Here is a 26,782-nt window from a genome sequence, read left to right as displayed (position 1 = left end):
GTCACCATATTGGACAAACGGATAAGATTTGTTCAGGGATCTGTGACCTGAAGCTGGTCTTCCTTAGCTGACCACTCTGTTCTAGAACTCAATTGTAGAGATAATGAGAAGAGTCATGTGGTGCTCACAAAAAAAAGTTAGCTAGAATAAGAGTCCCATCATGGAGAAGAAACCCACTTTCCCTTCCCACCGCTAAGGGAAGAACCAGAAGTTTTTCTCCCCACTTAGGCAAAGTTTAGAATTTAGCATGGCTGTGTCAGAGGGCAGGTCTAGAAACTTCCTCCTCTTCCCCACACCATTTTTTTGGTCATGTAACTCTATTTGTAACTCTATTTGTTATAGGAACTTTTAACAGCTATACATGCAACCCTGCCAGCATGGATAGAAGGGGTGGTGCTAACATAGAAGAATTGCCAAATATAAAGATACATTTAAGCAGGCTCTTTCCCCTTACTCCTTGCCAGTTTCCTCAATTCTCAGTGTGCTGAGGCAGAGTATTTAGGGACTTTTCTGGCCTTTTTCAGTCTGCATGTCTTTCTCTTTAGTAGCTTGGCCTGGGAAGGAGCAAAGATCTATGGTTTTCTGGCTATTGCAATACTCATAAGGTGCAGATAGTTTTCATTCAGTAGACCCTTATAACTTGCTGTACCATTTTATTAAGACAAAACCTGTATCTTATTGGGATCTCAGTGAGATATTTTCTGTGTATTCAAATTAGGAAAAATACTGAAGTGTTGGCTGGCTGGCTGGCTGAGTGTAGGTCGAAAAAAAGAGTGAGAGTGCGAGCAAGCAAAAAAAGACTTTGTGGGATCTTCTTGGTACATATATATTATAAAAAGCGTAAAAATTACATTCAATTTAAACTGTAGTGTTCAGGAAATTAGTGCTCCCTAGGAATCCTAATGGCACACTTGCATCAATATCTGAGTTATATTTTGATATTGAACTAGAAATAGATTTGTTATGTTCACTTGCTTATCTTCCCCAGTTTGTCAGCCACCTTTTGATGAAGTAACAGTATGGTTACTGTAGTAGAATGATAATAAGTGTAAGGGGCTGTCAGCTCATTCCAAAATATATAGAAGCTTCACTACCAGTTTTTGAGGTTTTTCTGTTTTAGCTCATGGGGCCATGTGGCCCTCTCAGGCAATAGCATATTTTCATCAGTAATAGCATTAGCACTGTTGTTGGTTAAATGGAAACAAAAATTGTCCCTCCTCACAGTTTCCCTCACATCCAGCCTTCTGCTTCCTTTTCACTTCAAACATTGATCAGCCAAGCCTCCAGGTGCCCTTTAACATACTTTTTCTTTATTTTTGGCTTTCTGTCATTTGACATCCAACATTGTTCATGACAGAAGCCTAAAAACACAAAGATAATGACAAAAAAAAAAGTGTGCCCCAAATGCTGCATTATATCTGTGGAATACATGTAATATCTCCTTCTCCCACTGCACCCTTTGCATGTGAGCTAGTCACAATTGGCTGTGTCTACATTGGCCCCTATTCCGTAATAGGGATGCAAATGTAGCACTTTGGAATAGGCAAATCCACAGGGGATTTAAATATCCCCCGCGGCATTTGCATTAACATGGCTGTCACTTTTTTCCGGCTTGTAGATAAGCCGGAGAAAAGCGCCAGTCTGGACTTTCAAGTAGGAATAAGTGATCCTCCGGAAAAGAGCTTATTTTCCGGAGGATTGCGTCCAGACTGGTGCTTTTCTCCAGCTTATCTACAAGCCGGAAAAAAGTGGCAGCCATGTTAATGCAAATGCCGCGGGGATATTTAAATCCCCCGCGGATTTTCCTATTCCAAAGTGCTACATTAGCATCCCTATTACGGAATAGGGGCCAATATAGACGTAGCCAATTGAGTTCCTTGTGCTCCCCAGTGCCTGACTACTCAAAATGGGATATGCAGGGCAAGTAGTCTATGACCCTGCTGGTCACCTACTGAGTTTATATGGGAGCAACCTACTCCACATCCTGTAAATGTAATAGCAGTCAGGCATTGGAACCCTGGCTATGTCAACCAGAATGCCTTTAGAATGCTTATTTTTAGTGACTCGGCATCAGTTCCTCCCCACTGCCACTCTAATGCAGGCTTGGAGTTAAAGTATTAGCATAGCCTACAATGTGATTTCTGTTTGCTTAATGCTTTGCTGTTTGATTAAAGGTTTAACACTCTGAGCTTTGCTAAACGATGTAATTTTTCCATTTTGAGTATGTTCTGTCTTTTCTAAAAAAAAAAAAAGTGAAAATGATGCCACTCTTTCCTTTTTCTTCTCCTGTTTGATGCAAAATATCCTTGTGTTCTTTTCACAGTGAGCTTCATCCAGATGGACTGCCACGGGCTTACACTATTATACTGCTGTTCCGCCTTCTTTCAGAAACCCCCACTGAGCCATTTGCAGTTTGGCAGATTACAGACAGAGATTTAAAACCGCAAGTTGGAGTAATTCTTGACCGTAAGGACAGTTTTACTTATTGCATAGCAAATTTATATATAGGCGTTTCAGTTGTTTTGCCTTCAAAACCAAATATTCCTACCTGGAAAAAAATATTGCTTTGTGTTCTATAAGAATTTTAAAATATTATATTTCAATTAATTATTCAAAAATATTTTAAAGCACGTTTTTTAATTATTGTTATTATTATTAGATCAATGGATTGTACACTTTCTCAAATCCAGGTCTTTAAAATTATCCTAGTAATCCCTCTGTATAAAAGTATACATGGCAGATCTGTACATATGTATGTATATTTCTAATGTGGCAGAGTTCTCGTCTTTGAATAACATTAGTACTGTGCCCCAAATTACATTCATTTATTGTATTTTCTTGTTACAGCTTCCACCAAATTACTGTCATTCTTTAACAAGGATACAAGGGGAGAAGTTCAGACAGTAACTTTTGATGATAATGAAGTAAAGAAACTCTTTTATGGAAGCTTCCACAAGGTAAAGGATTAAAATTATATGCATATTGTTTTTCAGAGTGCTTCTCTGTTAAACAAACAAGCAAACAAAAGAGCGGTGGTAGCTATACTTTATACTGAAACATAAATTTACATAGTATTTTTCAAAGCTCCTATTGATCTCAGTGGAAATGTCATGGGGTCCAGTGTTAGAATGAATGTGCCAAAGGTGTGGAGGGAGAGCCATCTGTGGACAAGAGGCTGGAGACTCTTCCAAACATGTGAGACAGCAAGAAAATTGTGAAGCAGAAAATAGGGAAAGGAATCTATAGAGAGGAAAGATTGGGAGGAGCTTTGGGAATGACAGAGAAAAGAAATAAAGCATGAAGAAATATGTTTGGGTGAGAGACTATGCAGTCAGTTATGAGGCATCTGTAGTTTAAAAGATAAATAGCTATTTGAATTGGAGTTAGGTGCTTAACAAACATAATACATGTAATGACCAGTAATTATACTAAGTGCATTGGCTTTTGAAATATTGAGTGTAAACTATTCAGTATGAATTTTCACAAAGGTGTCCCTCACTTAATTAAGAGCAGATTACTGTATCTGGAGAAGTCTCAGAAGGGGTACTCTATAACTTAAAAAAAAAAAAAGCTTAAAAAGCAAGTGTTCCTGTAGCTCTTTAGCCCTGGTTTACACTAGGGAGTTATTTTGAAATAACTCCCCTTATTTTGAAATAACAAGCGGAACATCCACACTACCAAGCCCTTTATTTCAAAATAATAACTTGTGCTTGTCATGAGGAATAATGCTTATTTTGAAATAGCTATTTCAAAATAGTGTAGTGTGGATGCTCCACAGCTGCTATTTCAAAATAACTACTCCCCAGAGTCATTCAAAGTAATTACTTCCCAGTGTTTCCTGGTTCTTTAAGTGGAGGTAGTGCAGACTAATTTTGAGGCTTCCGGTAGTATGGACACACTATTTCAAAATATAAATCTGTTAGTCTGTAAGGTGCCACAGGATGCCTCCTTGCTTTTGCAGATTCAGACTAACACAGTTACCCTTCTGATATTTCAAAATAGTTATTTCAGGTGTTATTATTTCAAAATAAGTTATTTCAAAATTATTTTCTAGTGTAGACAGGCACTTAGGGTATGTCTGCACTAGCCTTCGAACTAGGGAGGCTAATGAGGGTGACTGAAATTGCAAATGAAGTGCAGAATTTAAATATCCCGTGCTTCATTAGCATGTTCCTGGGTGGTCGCCATTTTGGAAATTGACGAGCCCGGAATAACTGCCCGCATCTACACGCGGCAATGAAATGGGAGTTCGAAGTAATGCCCTAACTCGAATTAGCTGTTATTCCTCCTGGAATGAGGTTTAACTGCTAATTTGAATTAAGGGCTTTACTTCGAACTCCCGTTTCACTGCCGCGTGTAGACGCGGGTGGTTAGTCCGGGCTAGTCAATTTCCAAAATGGCGACCACCCGGGAATATGCTAATGAAGCGTGGGATATTTAAATGCCGCGCTTCATTTGCAATTTTGGTCGCCCTCAGTAGCCTGCCTAATTTGAACTAGGGGGCTAGTGTAGACATACCCTAGACTAACAAAAAATATAAATAGGTTTCGTGGACACAACCTACTTCTTAAGATGACAAATATGGAGCAAGAGGCATAAGCACCCAGTGGTTGATAAAGTCTGTTTTCAAGCATGTTTTCTTGAGCTGGAACTCGGACTTCTTTGAAAGCTAGCTCCAGAATCTCTCCTGTCTGTATCATCATATTCAGCTTCCAGCATGTGCATAGAAGCTTTGTTCAAATGTTTTCCAGTTACAGCTGTGCCTTGAGTCAAGGGAAATGAAAACTTGCTTGATTTCTCAAAATTAAGAACTGTGCCAGCTCGTAGTCAGCCTTAGGCTCATTTAGATGAATGAGGTAAGTGTATCTGTTGGTTGAGCAGAGCACAGAGAGTCGGGAGATCAGAATTCTATTCTTCTGTATGCAGCCAGCTTAGTCTGGGAACTTGATTGATTCCTTTAACTTTTCACTATCTCAGAATACCCATCTGTAAAACGCACCCAACACCAACTTTTATAATGTCTCTTTGATATAGTTAGTGTGTGTGAGCAGGATACATATACAACAAATACCTCTGCTTCTTGTTTGCTATGCAGGGGGTTGGCACCTGAATAGGCAGTGGCTTAATAGGAAAAATATAGAGGGGAACATTGGGTCAAAAGAAATAACTAATGTAAATACTATATTTTGACTAAAACCCAGAGTTTCAGAATTGTATAATGCATAAATAACGAGATGTTTAACTGTTACCCCAGTTTCACACAGTTATAGTAATTTTATGCACAGTTTACGCATATCCATTTTTTTGGCTACTTATTTCTGAAAATTTGATCTGAACAAGGAGTTGAAAGAGTCTGGCCAAGACCATATGAATACATAGTCCTCAACATCTCTTTCTACTTTTTTAAGTAGACCACAAAAATGAGTTACAATGACATTTTCAGTCAGCTGGAATATATGTCCTCTTTGCTTTTCTTTCCCTTTTCCTTAGCTTTCTTCTGACCACTGCATGTGGTTGCAGAATATACCTTTATTGATACTAAAATAAGATTGCTACTATTGCTAGCTGATCCAGATCTTATTGTGACCCTATCCTACTCCTAGGGACCTCAGTGAAAGCAGACTAAATTTTTTTTTTCTGTAGTAACTGGAGGGTTTTTTTGTGCCAGCATTCTATGTTGAACCATGATCCTCACACCTAATTAAAACACAAGTGAATAAAAGTCGCTCACTGCTAGCTTTTTTGCAATTTAACAAGCACAGTCTACTGCCAAAAACATCATCTTGGGTACATGTCCTTTCTGTTGTAGTGAACTTTTCTTTCTCCACTTTAAGAAATGTTTATCCCAGGGACTTTGGGAAAGATGTCGTAAGTAGGTTGAATCACAGCTGCATAGGACCTAAATCTAGGGTGGTCTCTTTTTTTATGCTTGTCCTTCAGCCCTTTGTCTTTCTTTCTGTGACAGTTCAGTAACATACTTGAACTTTAAGTAGTTTTGTCCTTATACATAAATGGAGTAATACTGTCAATAAAATGTAGTATAAATATTTTTCTTGGCCTTAAAGTAATATGCATATTTATAACAAAAATCACTTATAAAATGCATACCGTATTAGCACTTAATATGTCTTATTCCAGATGTCAGTCTCAGAATTCAAACTTCTGTTCTAGAGGAATATAAAATACTTGAGTCATTTGTCTAAAGCTCTGAGCGCTGGGCTGCCAATGTTCATTTGCGGTTACCATCATTAAAGACATTCACAGCCAGCAACATGTTGTTCTTAGCATTCTACTATGAATTTAGTAAGGGTGACAAAGTTCTCTGATATTGCTTGTAATAAAAATCAGCTTAGAAATCAGAACTCATGGAAATAAAAAGATAGGGAGCTACTTGTGTGCATTTACTACATTTAGGAAGGCAAGATAGGAATGCAGCATTCGATGTTTTTGTCATTAAATAAGTACAGATACTTACCAGTCCACCAATAATTCAGGAGCAGCAGTCCTTTGCAGTCTACAAGAAAATCCAGGTCCATAAACAGGCTACTAAGTTATTCTATAAGGGCAATTGAAATATGTATCTGTTCTTTGATGGGGCAGAATGTTTCGTTGTGCCTTAGTCCCAGAACTGAATCAGTAGGCCAGATTCTGAGATTATTTATACCAGCATCGATCTGGAGTAATTTTGACTTCATTGGAGGTATTCTGGATCTCACATCAGCATAATTGGGATCAGAATCTTGTCACTGGACTTTCTCCAACCTGACAGCTGTGTGTGAGTCAGACTCTTGATGATGGCTTGATGGGACTACCCTGCTCATCCACCAGGAATCAAAGACCCATGTGCATATGAAGGGATGAATGCTATGTCAGACATGTTGATTATTAATATAGTATAATTTTAGATGTCTGAATGCACTGTATCTGAAAATCCTAATTATCCAAATCGACATGTTGTCCCTATGGTAGTTGAAATAATATTTGTTTATTTGAACACCAATTACTTGAAAGTTTTGCATTGGAATAAAGAAGAGTGTATGGTAAAAAAGAATATTTGCACTTTCAGCTAGTAGAAATTCTTGGGATTTGGAAGGAAGGTGTCTCTTACACATTTTAAACTGAACTTTAGAATTTTTATCGCTATCCAGTATGAAAAAGATGATAAAACTTTAAAATATGACCAAATGTATTCCAAAATAGAAACCATTTTTGTGGTTTTCATTTGATGACTTACAGATTCATTCAGTGAAAAGCAGTTAACCTACACCTAATGGTACAAGGGAAATTAATGTCGGCATATTGGTAGGCTTTGTGTAGTTTAGCTATGGTAAAGACTATTGAATCTGGCAGGTCCTTTAGGAAAAATGTTGGCTCCTGGATTCAGCCATTAAAATTACATATAAACTTCTTGGAGAGACACATTTCTTTTATTGTTCTATGCTAGATTTTCTTTTAGATTACAGTCTTCCAGCAGTTGACTACAGAAATTTTTGTAACACATTTATGCCTTTATTTCTTATGATGTGAGTTTTTAAAATAGGACAGTAGTGTATGTAGTTTGTTGATATAGCTCAGTTAATTGGAGCTAAGAAAGCTAGTAACTTTTTGGTGCCAGAAATGGCAACTGAACTGAGTCAGAAATGATGTTGTACATATCTGGTTAGAAATTGGAAGAAATGTTTTTCTTAAAGTAGAGGATGTTAAAAAGAATTCAAACTGAAAAAAATCACATATTTACGATTTACTTTAGGTAAACACGCAAACATTTTAATTACAGATGTGACTGAGCTATGAAATTCTAGCCTGGATTCCAAGTCAGATCTAATGATGACCTGGAGAGGGTTCTCAAGTGTCAATGAGAAACCCATATTAAGTTTTCACTACAAAACTAAAAGGAACCATGGGGTATTTTTCCTATTTTGAATGGGGCTTTAATAGTACAGCACTGATATAAACATTTCCAAAGTTCATTGGCATTCATATTCATTGTTCTAGTTTGTACCCATCTGTTTATAAGTTGGTAATATGGTGTGAGACTTAATTGCTATATGCAGATAAACTTTTGGTGCAGGTGAAAAATATGTGCACACTTTAAATATATATTAGTTCAAGTGAATTATATCTATGGTACGGTTAAATTTAATATACAACTGGTAAAAGTTGTATGACAGTTGAATTGTGTGTCAAATACTGTATAAGAATAAATTTAGGATCTTGTCATAATGCCTGAAATTTATTGTTATGGGAGAATTCATCACCATCCAGGACTATATATCCAGTTATCTAGCCATAACATATTTTGGGCATGCTGGATTATACTTCTATTCTTGTTTTGCAAAATGTGTTCATTTTTTGTTCACTTCACAAAAATTGTACTAAAAAGCTCATAGTATATGTAGTATTATTAAGTTGTGAAACTAAGTGAATTTTAAAATGACCAAAACATGATGGTAGTTTGTAAAGTCTTTATTCTAATGATATAAAGTAATATATATTGTTTGGAGGGTTTTAGGTAAGCTAAGCTAATGTCTTTGAAACAGCTCCGCATGGAAAACAGCTAATTCTCAGAAGATTGGCCAGTCACTTGTAGACTCAAGACATTTAAAAGAATTTCTGTTTCTTTAAACTTTATGCCAAACTTTTTGAAGTAGTCATCATATATACTGTGATAAGAGGAAAATTGGAACATAAATAGGATATACTTTAAGAATTGTCTACTTCTTAGCACTCCTAAACTGTAAACATTTAACAGGCAGAGTTATGTGGGACCTGTGAAACCTTTCTATTGCTCTGGGTCATGAGTAAACTTATGGGCCTCTGGCCAGTATTGGCCAAATTCGGTAAATAGGCAAAACTTCAGATATAAGTAAGAAGTCAGTGGGCAAATCATCTTTGTGATCAGCAAGCCCTCCAGTAGGTTACAGAAACATTCAAGAGTAACTCAACTTGAAACAAAAAAGGAGCGTGTTTCTGATAGCTCATCTGTGTGTCACTTGTTTCCTGATTCTTGTGTCCCCTTTACTGTTGGTGCAGTGCTTGACCCCTCTGATCCATAGATAAACATAGTGACTGAGGGAATTCAAGCTGTAAAGGACTGAATATTTTGGAGGCGGGGCATTCTTTCATTTTATTCATTCACAATCTGGGTATTTAACCCTGTACAGTCACAGCAGGACAAAACAACATGTTTTACATATATTGCTTCTTTACCTTTAATTACCTCTGATTTTCATAACAGACTTCATTCTCCTTTCACCATAGCCTTGTTTCCTTTGCTCCTATATTTCATTTCTTTTGGTCATTCTTCTTTCTCCTACTTTTCCTTTTTTTCTTCTTTCCACTTTTCTGTTCTCTGGTGCATTTGATATGTTTGTTGGTTTTTGTTCCCCTTTTCACCAATCCTTTCTTCTCCCTTCACCAGAGTTGTCTTGTAACGACATTACCTTGACTGACTCATCTGTATGACATGAACACTGGATATCCAGATCTATAACAATCTATTGTCTCAGCTATCAGATTAGATCTGTTAGTTACACATTAGTAGCAGACTCATAAAACTCTTGTGTGGTCCCAGCTCTTACAGCAATATTCATTACGTTCATTTCTTTCAGTTCTGTTCTTCATTAACTTCTTTCCTACCGTCTTAGAACATTTTTATTCAAGCTTTTAAAACTCGTGTCAATAGATTGTGGTAGTTCTATGGTTTAAATTATGCTATTCTTTTATTTCTTGATTTTACTCGTTTATTCATTTTACCAATTTTTCGACTTATTATAAAACAGCCAATATGTGCTCTACTTTCCTGAAATTAGCACTTTCCCCCTTTAGAAACTAGGTTCTGGAAAGGGAATAAAAATAATATGAAAATACATAAAAAGCTAAACATCATTAAAAGTCAAGTATATTCACATGCTTTTAGTTACATTGCTATTTTTAAACCTTTTTTTTTAAGGTTCATATTGTTGTAACCCCAACAAGTGTTAAGATTTACGTTGATTGTAGTGAAGTAATAGAGAAACCAATTAAGGAGGCTGGAAATATCACAACTGATGGTTATGAAGTACTTGGAAAACTGTTGAAAGGTGATCGGAAATCAGCAACGGTAAGCAATAAACTTGTATTTGTTTCTTAACTCAAAACATAATTATTTCTGTATAAACATTGATTTTCTCAATGAAAGGACTTGAATGGACCAGTAAAACACCAGTTGTGGCACCAGATCTAGTACACTTTTTTGTACTGCAAGACAGTGTTCCCTCTAGGACTAGGTCTACACTGCAGCCTTTTGTTGGCAGAGACAATGCAAATAAAATGCTCATTAGCATGTGTCGGGATGTCATATTCTCTGCCAATGCTTTTTGTGGAAGAGGTTTTTGTGCAAAAACAAGCAGTGTAGACGGGGCCATTTTGCTCAAAAATCCCCTTTTGAGCAAGACTCCTTATGCCTCAAAAAAGGAGGTATACAGGATCTTGCACAAAAGGAGGTTTTTGCCCAAAACGTCCCCGTCTACACTGCTTGTTTTTGCGCAAAAACCTCTTCCGCAAAAAGCATCAGCAGAGAATATGCAAATGACAGCATGAGACATGCTAATGAGCACTTAATTTGCATTGTCTCTGCGGACAAAAGGCTGCAGTGTAGCCTAGCTGTGCAGCAACACAACTTCACAGGTGATTTATCAGCCCCTCCCAGTCAGAGGCTCAGGGCTCCATGCCCAGAATTGACTGACCCCAGAATTGACTGACGGGGTGAGACTGATTAATCACCCGTGAAGCTGTATTACAGCACAGTTTAGAGGGAACATTGCTGCAAGAACAAATATGAGAAATTTGATATTTAAGGACTCTGTTGTAGTAGAAAAAGATCTAACAAGTCACAATGGGTGGAAGATGAAGCTAGATGAATTCAGACTGTATATAAAGTGCAAATATTTTAAAGGTGAGGATAACTAGCCATTGGAACAACTTATTGCTGGCACTTTTAAAATCAAGATTGGTTGTTGTTTTTCCCTAAAATATTTGCTCTTCTTCAAAGAGCAATTAATTCTGGGAAGTCCTATGGCTGTTACAGGAGGTTAGTCTAAATAATCACAGTAGTCCCTTTGGCTATACAATCTATGGTGAATGACTGCTGCTGCAATGAAAGCCATGTCAGTTGTCCTAGTACAATGGGCTCACTATATAGTTAGGGGATAATCAGTACTACTTTTTGGGCTTCATAAGAGCCTTAATTCATCAGTCTAACCTTTTTATATGCAGGCACTAATGGGTTTCTAGTGAGAACATGGGATTAGGTTACAGGATTAGGGCACCATAGGTGAAAGACAGGAAACTTTCATCCTGCAGCCCCATCTAAGGGCAATATTCTACCTTTCTGTTTTCCTGCTGAAAAATTTCCCCTGATGTCAGTTTTGCACATGGATTTGGGTTATGTACAACCCAATGATTGCAGTCCTTAAAGCTAGTCCAGATAGTCTTAGGCTAAATTCTAAGTTGATATCTGAGTCTTTAGCAGATGTAGCAACTGCATTCTTTATTAAGTGTTGTGAAATATTTGTGTATTCAGTTATCTTTTTGCTCCAGAACGGAGCAGGAGGTCAACAGGAGCATTAGTCCTTGAGGTAAATCTTGGCATTAATGAAAAGCGTTATATTTTTTGGCATTTTTTCTTTTATTCTTATAAAAATGGCTGTGTAAAGTTGAAGTATATTAACTGTGTGCAAAATGGAGCATCCTGTAGACTCTTCATTCTTTAATATATTAATATTAGGTTACTTCTCTCTTGAAACTTTTCTAATTAATGCTGCAAGGAATAAAAGAATATGAAAGAAATTTCCTTTGTTTTACAGTTTGAAATCCAGAGTTTTGACATGGTATGCAATGCTGTTTGGACTAGCCGTGATAAATGCTGTGACCTTCCTTCAATGGTAAGTATAAGTGAGCCAGATCTTATTCAGGAAATAGTATTCATAAAAGACTTGACAACTTTCATATTAACCAGCTATTATGCTTCATACCAACAGTCTGTCTAAATCACAACTGTCAAAGCTGGCAATGCCAAGCTCCATATTTCAAAGTCTTCTGTGGGAAAAAAATAGGGTCAGAATGTTCTGAAATAATTTGGCTCAAGAATGATGAGAGACAATTATCACACAGTGTCAAAAATATATTCGATTTTTCAATAAAAATTAACTCCCTTGCTCTTATGTATATTATGCCCACATTCATTTGTGTTAAATCAGTTGTATGATTGAGCTTTAAAAAAATCCCATTTATTTTTGACTGTGTTTGTTGATTCTCCAAAGCAATAATTTCTATCTTGGTGAGGGAATAGTAGTGGATTTTGAATTAGAGCATATAGAACACAAGTAAGATTGTGCACCAATGTTTGTTCCTGCCTCTCTGCTATTGTAAATATTCCATTGCCTTAAGAAAATCCTAGAGGAAATAAACTAAGAACAAATTTTAAAAAAACAGTAGGAAATCTTGCAAATTACTTTTTTTTCTCTTGAATTTTGATATAATTCAAAAAGAGTTTTTTCTTGGGTAATGGACATTGTTTTTATTTTTGTTGTGGGGAAAAACACCACCAGCTTTTAATACATTCCTTTTAAAGAGAGTGAAATGATTGTGCTTGAATTTTCAGAGGGATGAAGCAAAATGCCCAGCTCTCCCAAATGCATGTACATGTACACAAGACAGCGTGGGACCCCCGGGACCTCCTGGACCTTCTGTAAGGATTTATTAATACAGAGCAATTGTCTGGGTTTTTTTTAAACTTAAAGGAAGTTTTTCTCAAAATGTCCTTATTTTGAGAGTAAAGAGTAATGGCAGAAATCAAATAAGCAGTTCCATAGAGCTCTGTTAAAGTGCACAGAATGCTTACATTTGATCTCCCGGTGTTTCTTTATGACATAGAAAAGCCAGCTGTGCCCCCGAGTGCCATACTGCGTGGTGGTTTTGTGAAATGTAGAAATATCAACAAGGAAGAAAGTTGGGATCACTAGATTCATGACACTATTTATCAGCTCCTTTTTTTGTGGTTTAAAACATGTCAGACTTTGCCACCTTTTCCTATTCTGTATAGTATCCTAGTTCTTAAGTAGTCTCCCTGAGGTCAATATGATTGCATATGGAGCAAGACATTCATTTTGAAGGAACTCACAGCCCTCTAAGATCCTCCCAGTTTCTCATCCATTGGCTAGAGAGAACCCATCCAATTGACTTCAAGGAGTTCAGTGCTGCCAGACTCCATCCCAGGGTTCTGGAGGGATGGAGCTGAGTGATCTAATAGAAGTATTACATGGCTGTGTTTAAGGAAGGCACTTATAGCCTTTGTATCTACAAAGCCAGAACAGGCTGTACAGCTCCAGTCAGTTATGCCATTACTTTCAAATAAGAATATAAGATTCATTCTAACTAGACATAGAAGTTTTTCTGTGCAATGTATTAAACAATACCCTTTCCCTATAAATGGAGTTCAAGGTCCACTATGTAGTACAATTGATTTCTTAATGGGTACAAGAAAAGCCTGGATTATCATATTGATTCCTAACCATATGGGAGTTGAGCTGGCACTGTGGTAAATTTACATGCTGAGCTCCCTTCTTTTATTTTACCGATGTTTTTTCCAGAGAACTCTGATGGTGTTTTTTGATAGTTCCCTTAAGACTGGCTTAGGTATCTGCAGAAATGTGGGCCCTTTCAAACAGTCTTTCAAAGACCTCTCGAAAGTACCAAAACATGAAATGAGTAGAGCTGGATGGAGTTTTATGACTCAACCTGATTTCACAATCACAGAGGGCAACCTGGTTTCCTAAGTGGGGTGCAAACCTTCCGGCTGCCCTGGAGTGATTGCTCCTCCTGCATCTGTGATTCCTGCTGAGTCTTTGCAGATGATGCCAGAGAGGCCTGGAGATATGCTCAGAACATTTCCACCTCTGTACCTTGAGTTTCAGAGAGCTCGAGGGATCCAAATAGTAATCCCAGATAATAAACAGCTTCAGACTGAGCTGTCAGTTGCAATAGGCATATGGGCCATTTCTCCAAATAGTATAGTACTTTGAAGGCAACACTGAGATCCTCTCCTACTCCCAACCTTCTTTGCCTATTTGACCCCTGTTAGTTCTTTTCAATCCTTCAGAAGCTGGTTCTCAGGGGCTGCTACAAACCCCAGTCACTAATATTTCTGTGATCTCTGTATGGAGACTAATGGAGTGAATAATCCACCGAAAGCTGCTTGGAGAGCATAAATTCCCTGTTTCCTGAGCATCAACATGGGTCTTCTAGATTAGTGAGGTTGTTGCTGATTTGATTTACTTGGGATCTGATGCAGCTCTTACTCCTGTTTTAGTGCTCCTTTGAATACCAGCCATGTCAAGATCTGTTCATATCAAAGTTTTGTTCTTGCTTGAAACCTTGACTCAACAAGTCAGTTTTATTGTGAAGATGGATATTTTGCATCTTTACTCTCCTTCCCCCACTGTGTACATTCATCTTTCTTTTCAAATGTCTGTTTTAGGGTGGTCCAGGCACTAAAGGGCCTAGAGGTGAAAGAGGTTTGACTGGACCTTCCGTAAGTGTCTCTCTGGAATGCATTTATAAGTTTATATGCTCACCGCATTAAATTTTGGATGTTAAAGTCCACAGTAAACTAATATCACAAAGTATCAAAATTTAAATGTTTTCTGATTAAGGATAAGTCTGCATGTTATTTGTATAGAAAAATGTTGGGAAACAGGATGTGTATCTTGTCTATATTTCCTAGGATCCCATTGTGCTCTGCTTCTTGCATAGGGGAGCCAGATCATGTGTATCAGTAGTAGGAGACATGGAAGGTTGGGAATGCCAACTCTGCCTCATGGTTCCCCTTCTCTGGGGAGGCACTAGAGGGTGAGGGGAGGCAGGTAGACACTCTCTGAGGCACACTCCCCTCCAAAAATAGTGGATATCCCATCTCTATTAATGTTGCCTAATGTGTCTTGTTTCTTGGCTTGAGCCTGCAGTTCGTTTCTAGGGGGGCAGGATCAGCTCTTCCGTGGATAATGGCGGAAGTACTGCTTGAATAAAGATTTGCAAGTTCAAATGTTATTCAAGTATCCATTATTCCTGTGCTGATGGCCTGGCCCATGTCCGTATGAATGCTCTAGATGCAATTCTAGGAAGAAACCATGTTCTAAATATCTTTTAATTTTGTTGTTTTAAGGGGCCACCTGGTCTTCCGGGTGATGCAGGTCCACCGGGTCCTCAGGGTCCACCAGGCCCACAAGGGATCAATGGACTTTCAATTCCAGGAGAACCAGTGAGTAACCATTCTATATCTGTGTGTGAAACTGTGTAGAGGCAGAGAACTGTTACATCATGGCAGTGGTCTCCAGAACCCTCTGACCATCATGGTTTTTTTTTTTCTTGCCCTGATGCTCGGTAATGTTTGAAATTGATTGCCTTTAACATATCACATTGTCTTATCCTGAGTGTTACAGGTACAACTGTCTTGGGGATTATAAGTGAAGTGGTGTGAGATGTGTTGCGTTGCTTTATCTTACTGCTTTTCTATACCTTCACACTCTAAGGTTGCGTCTACACAGAAGCATTATTTTGGAATAACGGCCGTTATTCTGAAAGAACAATGCAAGCTTCTACACAGCAATTCCATTATTTTGAAATAAATTCGAAATAATGGACAGCTTATTCAGACTTCTGTAAACCTCGTTCCATGAGGAATAACGCCTGTTCCGAAATAGCTATTTTGGAATAGCAGTAGTGTGAATGCTCCACTGCTGTTATTTTGAAATAGGTCCTCCCCAAGGCCATTCAGAGTAATTACTCCCCAGTGCCTCCTGGGGCTCTAAATTGAGGTAGCATGTCCACATTAGGGAAGCCTGCCTCAGACTAATTTTGAGGCTTCCCTACAGTATAGACGTGCTATTTTGAAATAAGCTATTTCAGAGTATTTCTTCCAGAATAGCTTATTTTGAAATAAGCCTGCAATGTAGCTGTACCTTGACACTCAAATTTTCAAAGTTGGATGTTGAGAATTAAACACCTGAAGTCATAGGTAAGCATTTCCACAGATTTGTGCACTTCTATGCTGATTTAGGCACCTAACTTCTTCCTTTAGGTAACTAAATCACCAGTGTAAAGCAGGTAATGGGTGCTTAAATTGGGGCATCAGTGTTTGAAAGCTTGGCCTTGTGTTCTTTTGGTGGGTTGGTGGTGCTGTTCCTACCTTGTATACAGTTGTGCATGCTGACACCACTGTATGAATTAATAAGAGCCAACCTCTGATTTAGTTTGCATGAATGAACATCTAAAGTAACTCTAATATCAGTGGACTTTCCCAAGATTCACACTGTTCTGAGTGCAGAATGCAGCCCTAAATGACCACATAGCGTCCTGATACCCCTATCGTCTACCCTTGGTCACTTCTGCATGTAGTCTGCCAGAGAAGATCTTTTTCTGTCTTAACTTGCTGGTTTTTATGGAAGTATATTAGGGATTTATGGAATGTTGCAACAAGCTGTATGACTAAATGAATATTCCTGATTAGGAATAATTAGTAAAATTGGCTTCTAATGGGAAAACACACGTTACATTCATTAGGCAATTCATCTTTTCTGTCTGATAGATTTACAAGTGGCCTAATTCAAAACAGAAAACCAAAAACACAGGATGGCACAAATTAGATCCACATTCCCTTTAGGAAGGGACCAAATGGAAGAGTTTGGAGGTCAATATAGGATTTTTTGTGTATGCTTGAAGGAAAATCTTCATCAGGATGGCCTGTGGATGCCAAGCAGCATGGAAGGCTAAATGCATTCCTTGTGTTTGTGGAATGTGATAAATGTTTTGTCCCAGGCAATTTGAAAGATGAAGTATGAAAACACTGAAGAAACTTATTGCTTGGAACTTGTCATTAATGAAATTGTTTCGGTAACTAAACATTGTAATGTCAATTCTGAGTTATGTAATTGTGCTCCTAATGACAATTGTGATGATTATAGGGTCGCCAAGGAATGAAAGGTGATGCTGGAGAACCAGGGCTACCAGGGCGATCAGTAAGTTATTTTTTTATGTTATTTATGCCACAGTGATGCATGGACACTTTTAATGCAACTCTTGAGTGTTGTAGAAATTTTGTGCTTCTTACATATTTCGTAGGACATGTGCTGGATAACATTAGCAATCTGAAATATAGCAAATATAAAACTGTATAAAAATGTGAATTAGACAAAATAAGTAAATAGAGAAATACATGTTAAATTGAGCTTGTTTGTAGTTGTACATATGGCAGTGATTCCAAGTTGAAAATGGGATTGGGTTTTGAAGAGAACAGCTAAGAATGTATAGAATAATCAAATATCAAGAACACTCCTATTGTCTTTTTTAGGAATTTGTTTTCAGGGGGAATTTTGGCTCTATGATTTTTTTGACAGCTGTGGGTCAGATGTATATTGTTGCTATTTGGGCTTCAATTTGCCCGTGTATTTACATAAATAGAAATCCTTTGTGTAATTTGAGGTTGGTATGCCACATAGAGACTTTATTTTCTATACTATTTGTATTACACTCAAGCAATAGAAAATGCCTGAAATGGGGAAGAAGACAAATCTAATTTTTGTAATTCTGGGCCTGATCCTGTCAAGTGCTGAGGCCCTGGCAGGTGTGGAGTGTCCTCACTTCTCATGAAGTTTTCTGTAACCACCTTCAGTGTTTCTTCTTGACACAGAAAATACAATACTAAGAAAGAAAGAGCATGACATGTACTGGATATGGCAGAAGCTCATTATAAAATAGAACAGGAGGAGACTAGCATGAATGGGAAAAGGGGTTAAATAAAAGAAGCTGTAACTCATGCTCTTCACAACCACTGAATTGACAGAAGATTATCTTGTAACCAGAGTTTAATACAGGGGTGGGCAACATTCACAAATTTTGGTATGTGGTTGTGAGCCAGCTCTGGGCCCCCCAAAGGGAGTAGGGCCTCTTGCAGAAGGAGTGGGGCTGTGGGCTACAATGAGATACAGAGTGTGAGATTGTGAAAGAGACACTGTGTGTAGAGACAGATTGAGCGTGTATGTGCAGTGTGCATGTGGCACAGACTGGGCGTGTGTGTGCTGGCTGCTGTTGTGTGAGTTTCTGAGAGAAACCACATGGTCTCTAAGGGAAATCTGTCCTGCTTTGTTGTCTCCCTCTCCCCTGCTTTGCACATCTCTGAGTCACTTACCAACCTGCTTCATATTGGAGCAGCTCTGCTGACTCTGTCTCCCTCTCTCTGACCCATGCTCTGCAGAGATGGGGTACAGAGGCAGGGGCACACTCTGATTTCAGCACTCCCTTCCTGTCCCCACTCACCTCCCCCACTCTGCACAGCTAGCAGGCGAATCCTGGGAGCAGCTCGGCTACAGAACACACGCTGCCAGCTGTAAATGTGTATGCTCTGCTGAGCAGCTCGGTGGGCCAGAGAGAAATGTTTTGGCCTTATTTTGCCCACCCCTGGTTTAATACCAAATGTTTAATAACTAGCCAACATTTGTAAGCTATGACTGAAAAAGGCTATAAAAATGCATATTCTGGTAACAGGACTGAAAATGTAAAGAATGTTTTTTCAAGGGAAGTGTGAAAAAATGTGGTAAATAATAAAGTGCATTGCATTGTTAAAATACAGCTGATCTCTGCCAAAAGGATTCATTTTATTTTTTATATGTTGACAAAAAGCCATATCAAAATAGTTTGGAAGTTAAAACACATGTGTGTATGTATATATATATACAAATATATATGTATTTAGTATAGCAAAAGAACTTGTTTTATCTTAGCTGAATTCCTTATTTTGTTTTTTCTATAGGGAACCCCAGGTTTGCCTGGCCCACCTGGCCCAGTGGGACCACCAGGTGACAGGGTAAGGTCTCTTCTGTCTACAGTGTTAACGGCACAAACTATGCTCCGTTCTATAGCACATGGAACTCCAGCATTGCTTTCTATTTTTCAGCTTCTTCCTTTTTTAGGATCAAGTCCTCTACCCAGAGTCCAATGAGACTCAAAAAAGATGACGAGTGGGGACCAAGAAGATTGTGGGGAGGAAAAATTTCCTCATTGGGCCTTAAAGCAGATACATAACTTTTGCATAGGCTACTTTTGACTGACTGGATTGGGCCCTCAGACACCACTGAGCAGGGTTCTTCTGACCCTGCTGATATTCTGGTCCCCTCCCACATTCTGTCTCCTATTGTTAGGGAACCCATATGAAATGACATGTCCACAACACTAGGATGTACTTGTGCAAAATTCACTGTGAAGATAGGATTTATCCCTTTATACTTGACCTCTGGTCGCTGGGAGTTAACAGCTTTACTTTAAATCAGGGATTCTCAGATTTCTTCCCAGCAAAGACTCTATTGAGATAAAGAGATTGTCTTGTCAACTTGTTGCAATCCCTTCCTTCCTGTTTGCAGTCATGCAGTCTTAGGGTACGTCTAGACTACATGCCTCTGGCGACAGAGGCATGTAGATTAGGCTACCCGACACAGTAAAATGAAGTGGCGATTTAAATAATCGCCGCTTCATTTACATTTACATGGCTGCCGCGCTGAGCCGACAAACAGCTGATCAGCTGACAAACAGCTGATTTTACTGTGTCGGGTAGCCTAATCTACATGCCTCTGTCGCCAGAGGCATGTAGTCTAGACGTACCCTTAGGCTATGTCTGTTCTGGGAAGGTTTGACAACAAAAATGCGGTCGACATGCAAAAATTGCCAAAAGGAAAAACTGGTCAAACCAGTTTTTCTGCCTCCCATAGTTGACATTTCATGGCCACAAAGTTAGCACACTGTCCACAGATAGAGCAAAGCTATGTGGGTAAGCATCCCACAGTGCAGTGATGTGGGAAGGCAGAGCTGATCCCACTTCTTGGGATTCCCTCCCAAGTTCTCCCACAGCATCATGCCTAGCTTTGTGAGCTTTCTGGGCTGAGGAATGCCAAAGCACCACAGCGGTCTCTCCAGCCCTCCTCCCGCAGCAGCTGTGTGCCTACTGCTGTGTTCCTAGTACAGGACAGACCAGAAGCATTCCAATGATTTGTTCTTTGTTTGTTTCCCAAATGGAACAGCTCACTCAGCTGCCAGATATTTCCCAGAGCTTTGAAAGGGGAGGGGCGCATACGTACAGGACAGCAGAGATCAAAACACTGAGAAAAGTCATCAAGGCAGGCATTGTGGGATACTGGTGGAAGCCAGTTCTGACAACAAAACAAACAGCAGAGTCTACACTGGCTCTTTGTTGATAATGAATGGTGGGGGAAAGACAAAAGTCTTTCACAGGGGTGGAAGTTTTTTGTTGCCAAAACTGTTTTTTTTTCCCAACAAAAGTCACATTGCAGGGTGAATGCTCTTACTGTTTTGTCACCAAAAGGCAGTTTTTGATGAAAAAACTTGATAGTGTAGACAAAGCTTAATTCTCATCCCTTTTCACAATGGCTAAGTCCCCATGGCAATTAGAGCAACTGCCTACATACAAAAAGCAGGTATTTATAAAATGTTTGGTATTTGATGCATGTTTCTAGCTGATCCTTAATGGGGTTTGGTAGCCATCAACAGGGAGAACAGGCACCATGTGACCAGCCAGGTCTTCAAGGAGCTTAGTATTCTCTTAGACAATTAGTATTCTCTTAATACCCGTAAGAGAACTGCTGTAAGGCTGTTTAGGTGGGACTTCTCAACACCACCCAGAAACTGCTTCCAACAGCACCCAGAAGCTTCTTGTTCTTTGCTTAATCCTCTCCATGAGCAGGGCTTTGCTTTGTAAAAATGGGGTTGGATGTGTGTTTACACTTTCCTATTGTTTTGTTGTGTTGCGAGAGCTGCTATAGGAAAAAGATCTCATGAATGCAAAACTCCCAATGAAGGAAGAGCTAATGGTTCCAAAGGTAGAAAAGAGACTAGGCACCACAATAGGCTGATAATAGAAGAAGACAACAGGGAATGGGTATGAGTTCTTCTCCTTGCAGGGGATAAAACAGTTTGGTGGATCCTGCCTCTGATCAGTAGAGATAGGTTTCAGAGTTTCTTAACTTATCCAAGTAGGACATTCCCATTCACCCATTGCCTAGTGCTTGGGGAGAACACCAAGAAGGAAGAATCTGTGTGCTACTAGGTCCCTTTCTTTTTTATGACTGAGCTCATCAGTCACTTTGGGCTGAGCCTCTATTTCCACCTCTGCGAAGGAGGTCGCAGATTTTTAATCATTATATTGCTGCTTTTGAGAGACAGACACTCCACCCTAAGCAGCCTGAGGCTCTCTCAATTTGGGTAAAGCCGTGCCAATTACATATTTAACTGGCATTACCAGTGGTGCAGATTTAAATAACTGACACATTAAATTATTGGGCTTGACATATATATTAGCATTAATTATGAATAGTGCCATTATACATAGCTTTAAGGGTCACTAATTTTAAATAAAGATTGCTGAAGCCTTAGGCCTGTCTTTAATAATCTGTAAATATTTTCATTTTTGGAATAGGGTTTCACGGGAAAAGATGGTGCCACAGGACCCAGAGGCCCACCTGGATCAGCGGTAAATATAAAGCTTCAGCATAGAATGAACCAAAAGTTACAACCCAAAAGTGAGAGAATTCCACTATGCTGGTTTTGAATTCTATCGAACGAATCCTTTATCATATTAGAAAAAAAATCAAATGAAAATTATGATGTTGAAAACTCTTGGAAAGAGGAAAACAGGGAATTATTTCCAACATGCAAATTATATTTTTAAAAATGAAACAGACACACTAGTAGGGCTTGATTCTGTTTTCACAGTGGTGTTACTCAACTGGCTTTCGTTAGCTTACTTATTTCTTAATTATTGTTGGATTAGAAAATAATATAGAGGAAGTGGATCATGTAATTATAGATCAAGTAATTATGACAAATTAACACTTCAGGACAAGTAGAATATTTGAGTAGTCATGATAAGTTAAAAATATTGAACTTTATTGCATGTATTAGTGACTGTGTTGCACAATGTGCTGGTCTACACTTGGGCTCCTGGTCTAAAATCACTTAGGTTAATGCTGTGGGCCCCTGGTCATGACTTCTGCACAAATTAGAGAACTACTATTAGGCCAAATCATATGATCACTATTCAGGAAACCCTTGAATTAAAAAAAAAAAAAACCTTATGGCACCTTAGTACTTTTGAAAATCCTAGTAGGTGCCTATCTGCATCTGTAAGCACCTAAATGCCATTGAAATTCTGACTCTATGTTAGGAATAAGAATAATTTTCTTTTAAATGTCACTGTCCACTTATGTGCAATGGGTATGTCTACCTTGCAAACAACAACCTGCTGTAATATGACCGGGGCTCTCTCGCCTCGCGTTACAGTGTGAAAAATAGCAGTGTAGATATTCCTGCTTGGGCTCAGAGACTCACCCCAAGAGCCCAAGTCAGTTGACCCAAGCTCTGAGACTTGCTGCCACAGGGTTTTGTTTGTTTTGTGCAGCATAGAAGTACCCATGGTGGCTGATTTCTGCACCAGTTGCACTTAGACTCTAACCTTCTGTCTTAGCCTTCCTTTGTCTGACTTTCTGTTTTAGGGTGCCCCAGGAGTTCCAGGAGTAGCAGGTCCAAGTGGAAAACCAGGGAAACCAGGAGATCGTGGGCCACAAGTGAGAAAATGATTTACAATTACTGTATCATTTGTAACATACTCTGGCTGCAGATAAATATGGGACTTATCCTGGCTTTAAGCTACTTGGTTCACGTATGTTCAGTCAATACATTGAAGCTGAGCTAAGGCCACAACCCTAATTTTTAAACAATTGCATTTTATAGTCCATCTTTCTGTTCATTTTAATAGTTGGGGCTGGAAACTGTGGTCATTGGTTTCCATTTAAAAAAAAAAAAAAAAAAAAAAAAAGCACAGTGTCTACGTGCCAAGACATATATTTCTACACTATGTAAACACCAAGAGCTAGGTCAGCAGAATTACTGGAAATTGTTGGGTTTTTTGTAAAGAGTGGTATGTTGCTGAAGGTGGAAAATCTTTGATAATGTTATATGATCGCTGGTGGTTTGCAAATGTTTGTGATTTAACAACATGATTTAAAAATTATTTAAGTCCTGTGGGCTCTGTTGAGGCTTTTACAGCTATAGCCCCATGCTGGAAGGAAGGGAGCAGAAGTTGCGTGGTCTCAGGAAAAATTTGAGCTGAATCAGCCAGAACAGGAGCTGTGATGTCTCAAAAAAGGTGCCGTGTTCATTCCCTCCTGGCAGCCAGTTTGGAAAGGGGCAGAGTTCTCTACAGAGTGTATAGTTCTTAGGCCATGTGGTCTGGCAGAATTCACATGGGCACAAAAAATTAAGTGGCTATGTATGCTAATCCTGCTCAATCGCTGCCAGGCCTCAGGAAGTCAGTTCAGCTTTCAGATTTCTTCTATAAAATACAATTAGTGCTACCTTACCTACTAGCTTGCTGGGGAGATTGTGAGGATTCATTAGTTCACCTGTCCAATGCTTTGAATAAAGTGCTTTTGTTATTTTTGCTTCTGCCATTGGTGCAGGCCAGAAGCACAAAAGCCAACATTGTGTTTGTCCTTGGACAGGCACTCAAAAGAAGAGAGGCTACCTATGCCCTGATTTATACAGAAATAACCTTAATCTAGCCATATCTATATAAATGCAGAAAGTACAAGTATGATTTAAGTACTTATAAATGCTAATCCCCAAGTTCATGCCACTTAAAAGTATAATTTGCTTCAAATTTCCCACTTTCTTGTGAAGCGACACTGCATGATATTACATCTACTATTTCAGATGTTTTCAGAACAGATCCCAGCAGGAATTCTGGCTCATGCTTTGTGCAGATGTTTTGTGAGACTCATGGTAGACGGGAGTTCGACATTGAAGTTTATGTTTTGCATTAGAAGTGCCAAAGGTGCAGCCCAAGAGCCATGTACAGCCTGCTGAGATCTGAAATGAAGTCCAGGCCTGCCTTGTATTTGTAACTGCAGGTCCATGAGAAAACTGATCACCTGCCTGCTGCTGTTGCTGAACTCAAGGAACAAATAACCTCTTAGGACTCTTATCTTGTCATTTTTGCTCATGTTGAGTGGTATGTGGTGTTAGATACCACTTAACGTGCATCTGCACAGCAGAGCTTAAATTGAAGTAAGCTACATAAATTGAGCTATGTCAATTGTATATCTTATTTAGAAATAGGGAGCATCTACACAGCACTTATTTCGAAAGAGAGCACTCTTCCTCCGACTTCCCTTATTCCTCATACAGTGAGGGTTACAGGGGTCAGAGTAAGAAGTCCTCCAGCTTGACAGCATTTTGACACTATTTTGAAATAACTGCCTGCTGTGTATATGCGGACTAGGTTATTTCAGAATAGGGCTAGTTATTTTGAAATAGTGTTGCAGTGTAAATGTAAGCTTAGTGTAAATATGGGTAGCAGGAGACTGGGCCTTTACTAAAAAAGATGCAAATAGAATCTAATATTATGACCTGATGCCAAAAGTATATAAAGTTAAATGCAAATTATATGGAGATCTCAGGCTTCCTACATATTGATCATGAGTGTAGACATCAGGATTATAATATAGTAACCTCAGTTTTAGCTAATAAATGAATTATTGCAGCTCTTGCAAACATTACAAATTTGAGTGGATAACAGAAGTTCCTTAGCAGATTAACATTAGTACTAAATCAAGCTGTTCTCTGAAGCATTGAGTTTTTATAGCTCTTCAAAGTTCCACCTTGATAATGTGCTACTCCCAAAGGAAAAGAAAAATGGGATTTTATATCAGTAACAGACAATAGGGTTGAATCAGAAGAAAAGAATAATAGCACTATGTCATCTGTTAACTGTTAACAATTAAGAAATCCAATGGAGAGATGCTTCTAGCAACTTAGCATGCTGTGCTAACTCTGGGACCCTCTTTAAAGGAGGATTGCACAGTATGTGTGATGGAGCTCTGACTACTTACTTTCCCCTTCTGGGCAGAGATCCCAGATGGGACCTCATGAAGGAGAGAATGGTCCTGAGGAGACGCGCAAGAATAGGAGAAGATCTTCTCGGGAGAGCATTTGGGTCCCATTGTTATTTACAGTAAAGATAGCTCCAATTTCTTGGCTTATCCTTTCTCAGCTGCAGAATCTTGCCACAATTCCAGCCTTCACCCCACGGCTCAGAAGAATCCCAGATAAAACAACAGCTAACATTTCCTCCCACTCACCCCAAGCGGCTCCTCATCACAGGATGTCAACAAACTAGACTGGTGGCAGCAGCCGCTTTCTCTCAACATTCTGGCAAACAGTTGGCTGAAGTGCACATTTTTGTGTGTTAAAAGAAAATAAAGTGAACTCTAAACAGAATGTTGCTAAGTAGGAAGAGGACACAAATAGACAATGCTTCACTCATAACTGAAGAGGCAATTGTGTTGTTGAACTGGTAGGATTCTCTAACATCCCAATGCAAAAATTAGCTTAGTGTCTAAGCATGACTGTGATCAGTATTCAGCTGTATTAAGGACAACCCTTTGCAACATTTACAAAGCAAAATCAGAGTATTTCTTTTGTGAGGTTGCAGTTGTCAAGCCCATTAAGCTTCAGTGAAGTTTTGAAAGTTGACTAGCACAGTTACTAATTAATGGGAAGGAGAGAAAGGATTGATTTGCATTGGAGAGGTGAATGTTTTTGATGTTTCTCAGCTATAGAAATCTTACTGTATTCTTGAGGAATATCATGCCTTTTGTATTAGAGCAACACTCCCCAGTAAAGTCAATGGAAAGGTTGTTGCTTATAAACCATTTATGTAATATGCCCTTTAAAAAGGCTTTTTAACCACCTAACATGGCTTTTGTCGGAGGTCAGCTTTGAGAATTTTTGTTTGTTTGCCAGTAGACTGCAAAAATATTGCCACAAATAGCATGTAGCATGTCAGCATTTGAAGTTTGCTTCAATTGGTTGCCCTCTTTTTTGTGTTCATGCTGTGCAAACATGCCAATAAATGAGTTCTATGGAACAGTTAATTTTAAGAAAATATTAAAGAGTACAGTCAGAAAGTGGGATAGGATGATAGACCAAAATAACTTTTTAATTCATATTTGCATCCATTTAGTCAGGGAAACGAGACATACAATGAGACTTTCTTTCCCATCAAAGCAGCTTAAACTTTGAATATATGCACTTCTCAATCTATTAAGAAAGTTACAGACCAAGAAATATTTTCCAACATATATTCAACAATCAATATACTCATTTCCATAAAATACCAACATGCTGACAATTCACAAGCAGGAAAAGACTCTAAATTCATTGAATAAAAAGATTTGTAATGCATTCCATGTGTGATTCATAAAGGGAGTTAGGTGTGGCAACACTGAATGTCATAGTGCCTAATTTGTAGGCACCTAGAAAGTCACAGGGACAACACTGTGATCCACAAAGCCAAATTAGGTGCCTCAGGTCCCCATAGCATGAATGGAGACATAGGCTCCTTAAATTGTGATCCACAAAAGCAACCATGCTAGGTGAGAGCCTCCTAAACTAGCCAGAAGGGTGTGTGCTATGACCTGTGCCTCTCAGAGAAAGGCATCTAAGTCCAAGTGGAGGGAGGGACCTATGTATTCTTACAGTTCATGAATGAGACCCTGAAGTGAGGCAACTTGGGCATCTTAGCAGCTTCTTGTGGGAATGAGTTAGGCCTCTGCTTTGCTCCGCACAGAATAGTCATGAGAGGAGGAGAAGCCAACCCAATCACTTCTAACCCACTAGTCTA

At 38.8% G+C, this 26,782-nt stretch overlaps 1 protein-coding gene across 1 annotated transcript in view; it reads left to right on the top strand.

Moving 5' to 3' along the window:
• Positions 1 to 26,782, top strand: part of COL12A1 (collagen type XII alpha 1 chain) — a 153,126-nt gene that overhangs the window by 113,606 nt on the left and 12,738 nt on the right. The window contains 11 exon segments of the mRNA XM_014577982.3: positions 2,324 to 2,466; positions 2,848 to 2,957; positions 9,953 to 10,102; positions 11,847 to 11,924; positions 12,644 to 12,730; positions 14,519 to 14,572; positions 15,203 to 15,298; positions 17,001 to 17,054; positions 18,845 to 18,898; positions 21,518 to 21,571; positions 22,593 to 22,664. Coding sequence (XP_014433468.2) covers positions 2,324 to 2,466; positions 2,848 to 2,957; positions 9,953 to 10,102; positions 11,847 to 11,924; positions 12,644 to 12,730; positions 14,519 to 14,572; positions 15,203 to 15,298; positions 17,001 to 17,054; positions 18,845 to 18,898; positions 21,518 to 21,571; positions 22,593 to 22,664 — 952 coding nt within the window.

The sequence above is a fragment of the Pelodiscus sinensis genome, chromosome 3 (assembly GCF_049634645.1).
Source record: "Pelodiscus sinensis isolate JC-2024 chromosome 3, ASM4963464v1, whole genome shotgun sequence".
Taxonomy (NCBI): domain Eukaryota; kingdom Metazoa; phylum Chordata; order Testudines; family Trionychidae; genus Pelodiscus; species Pelodiscus sinensis.
The sequence above is the reverse complement of the archived record's forward strand: the minus strand, read 5'-3'. Positions and strand labels throughout refer to the sequence as shown.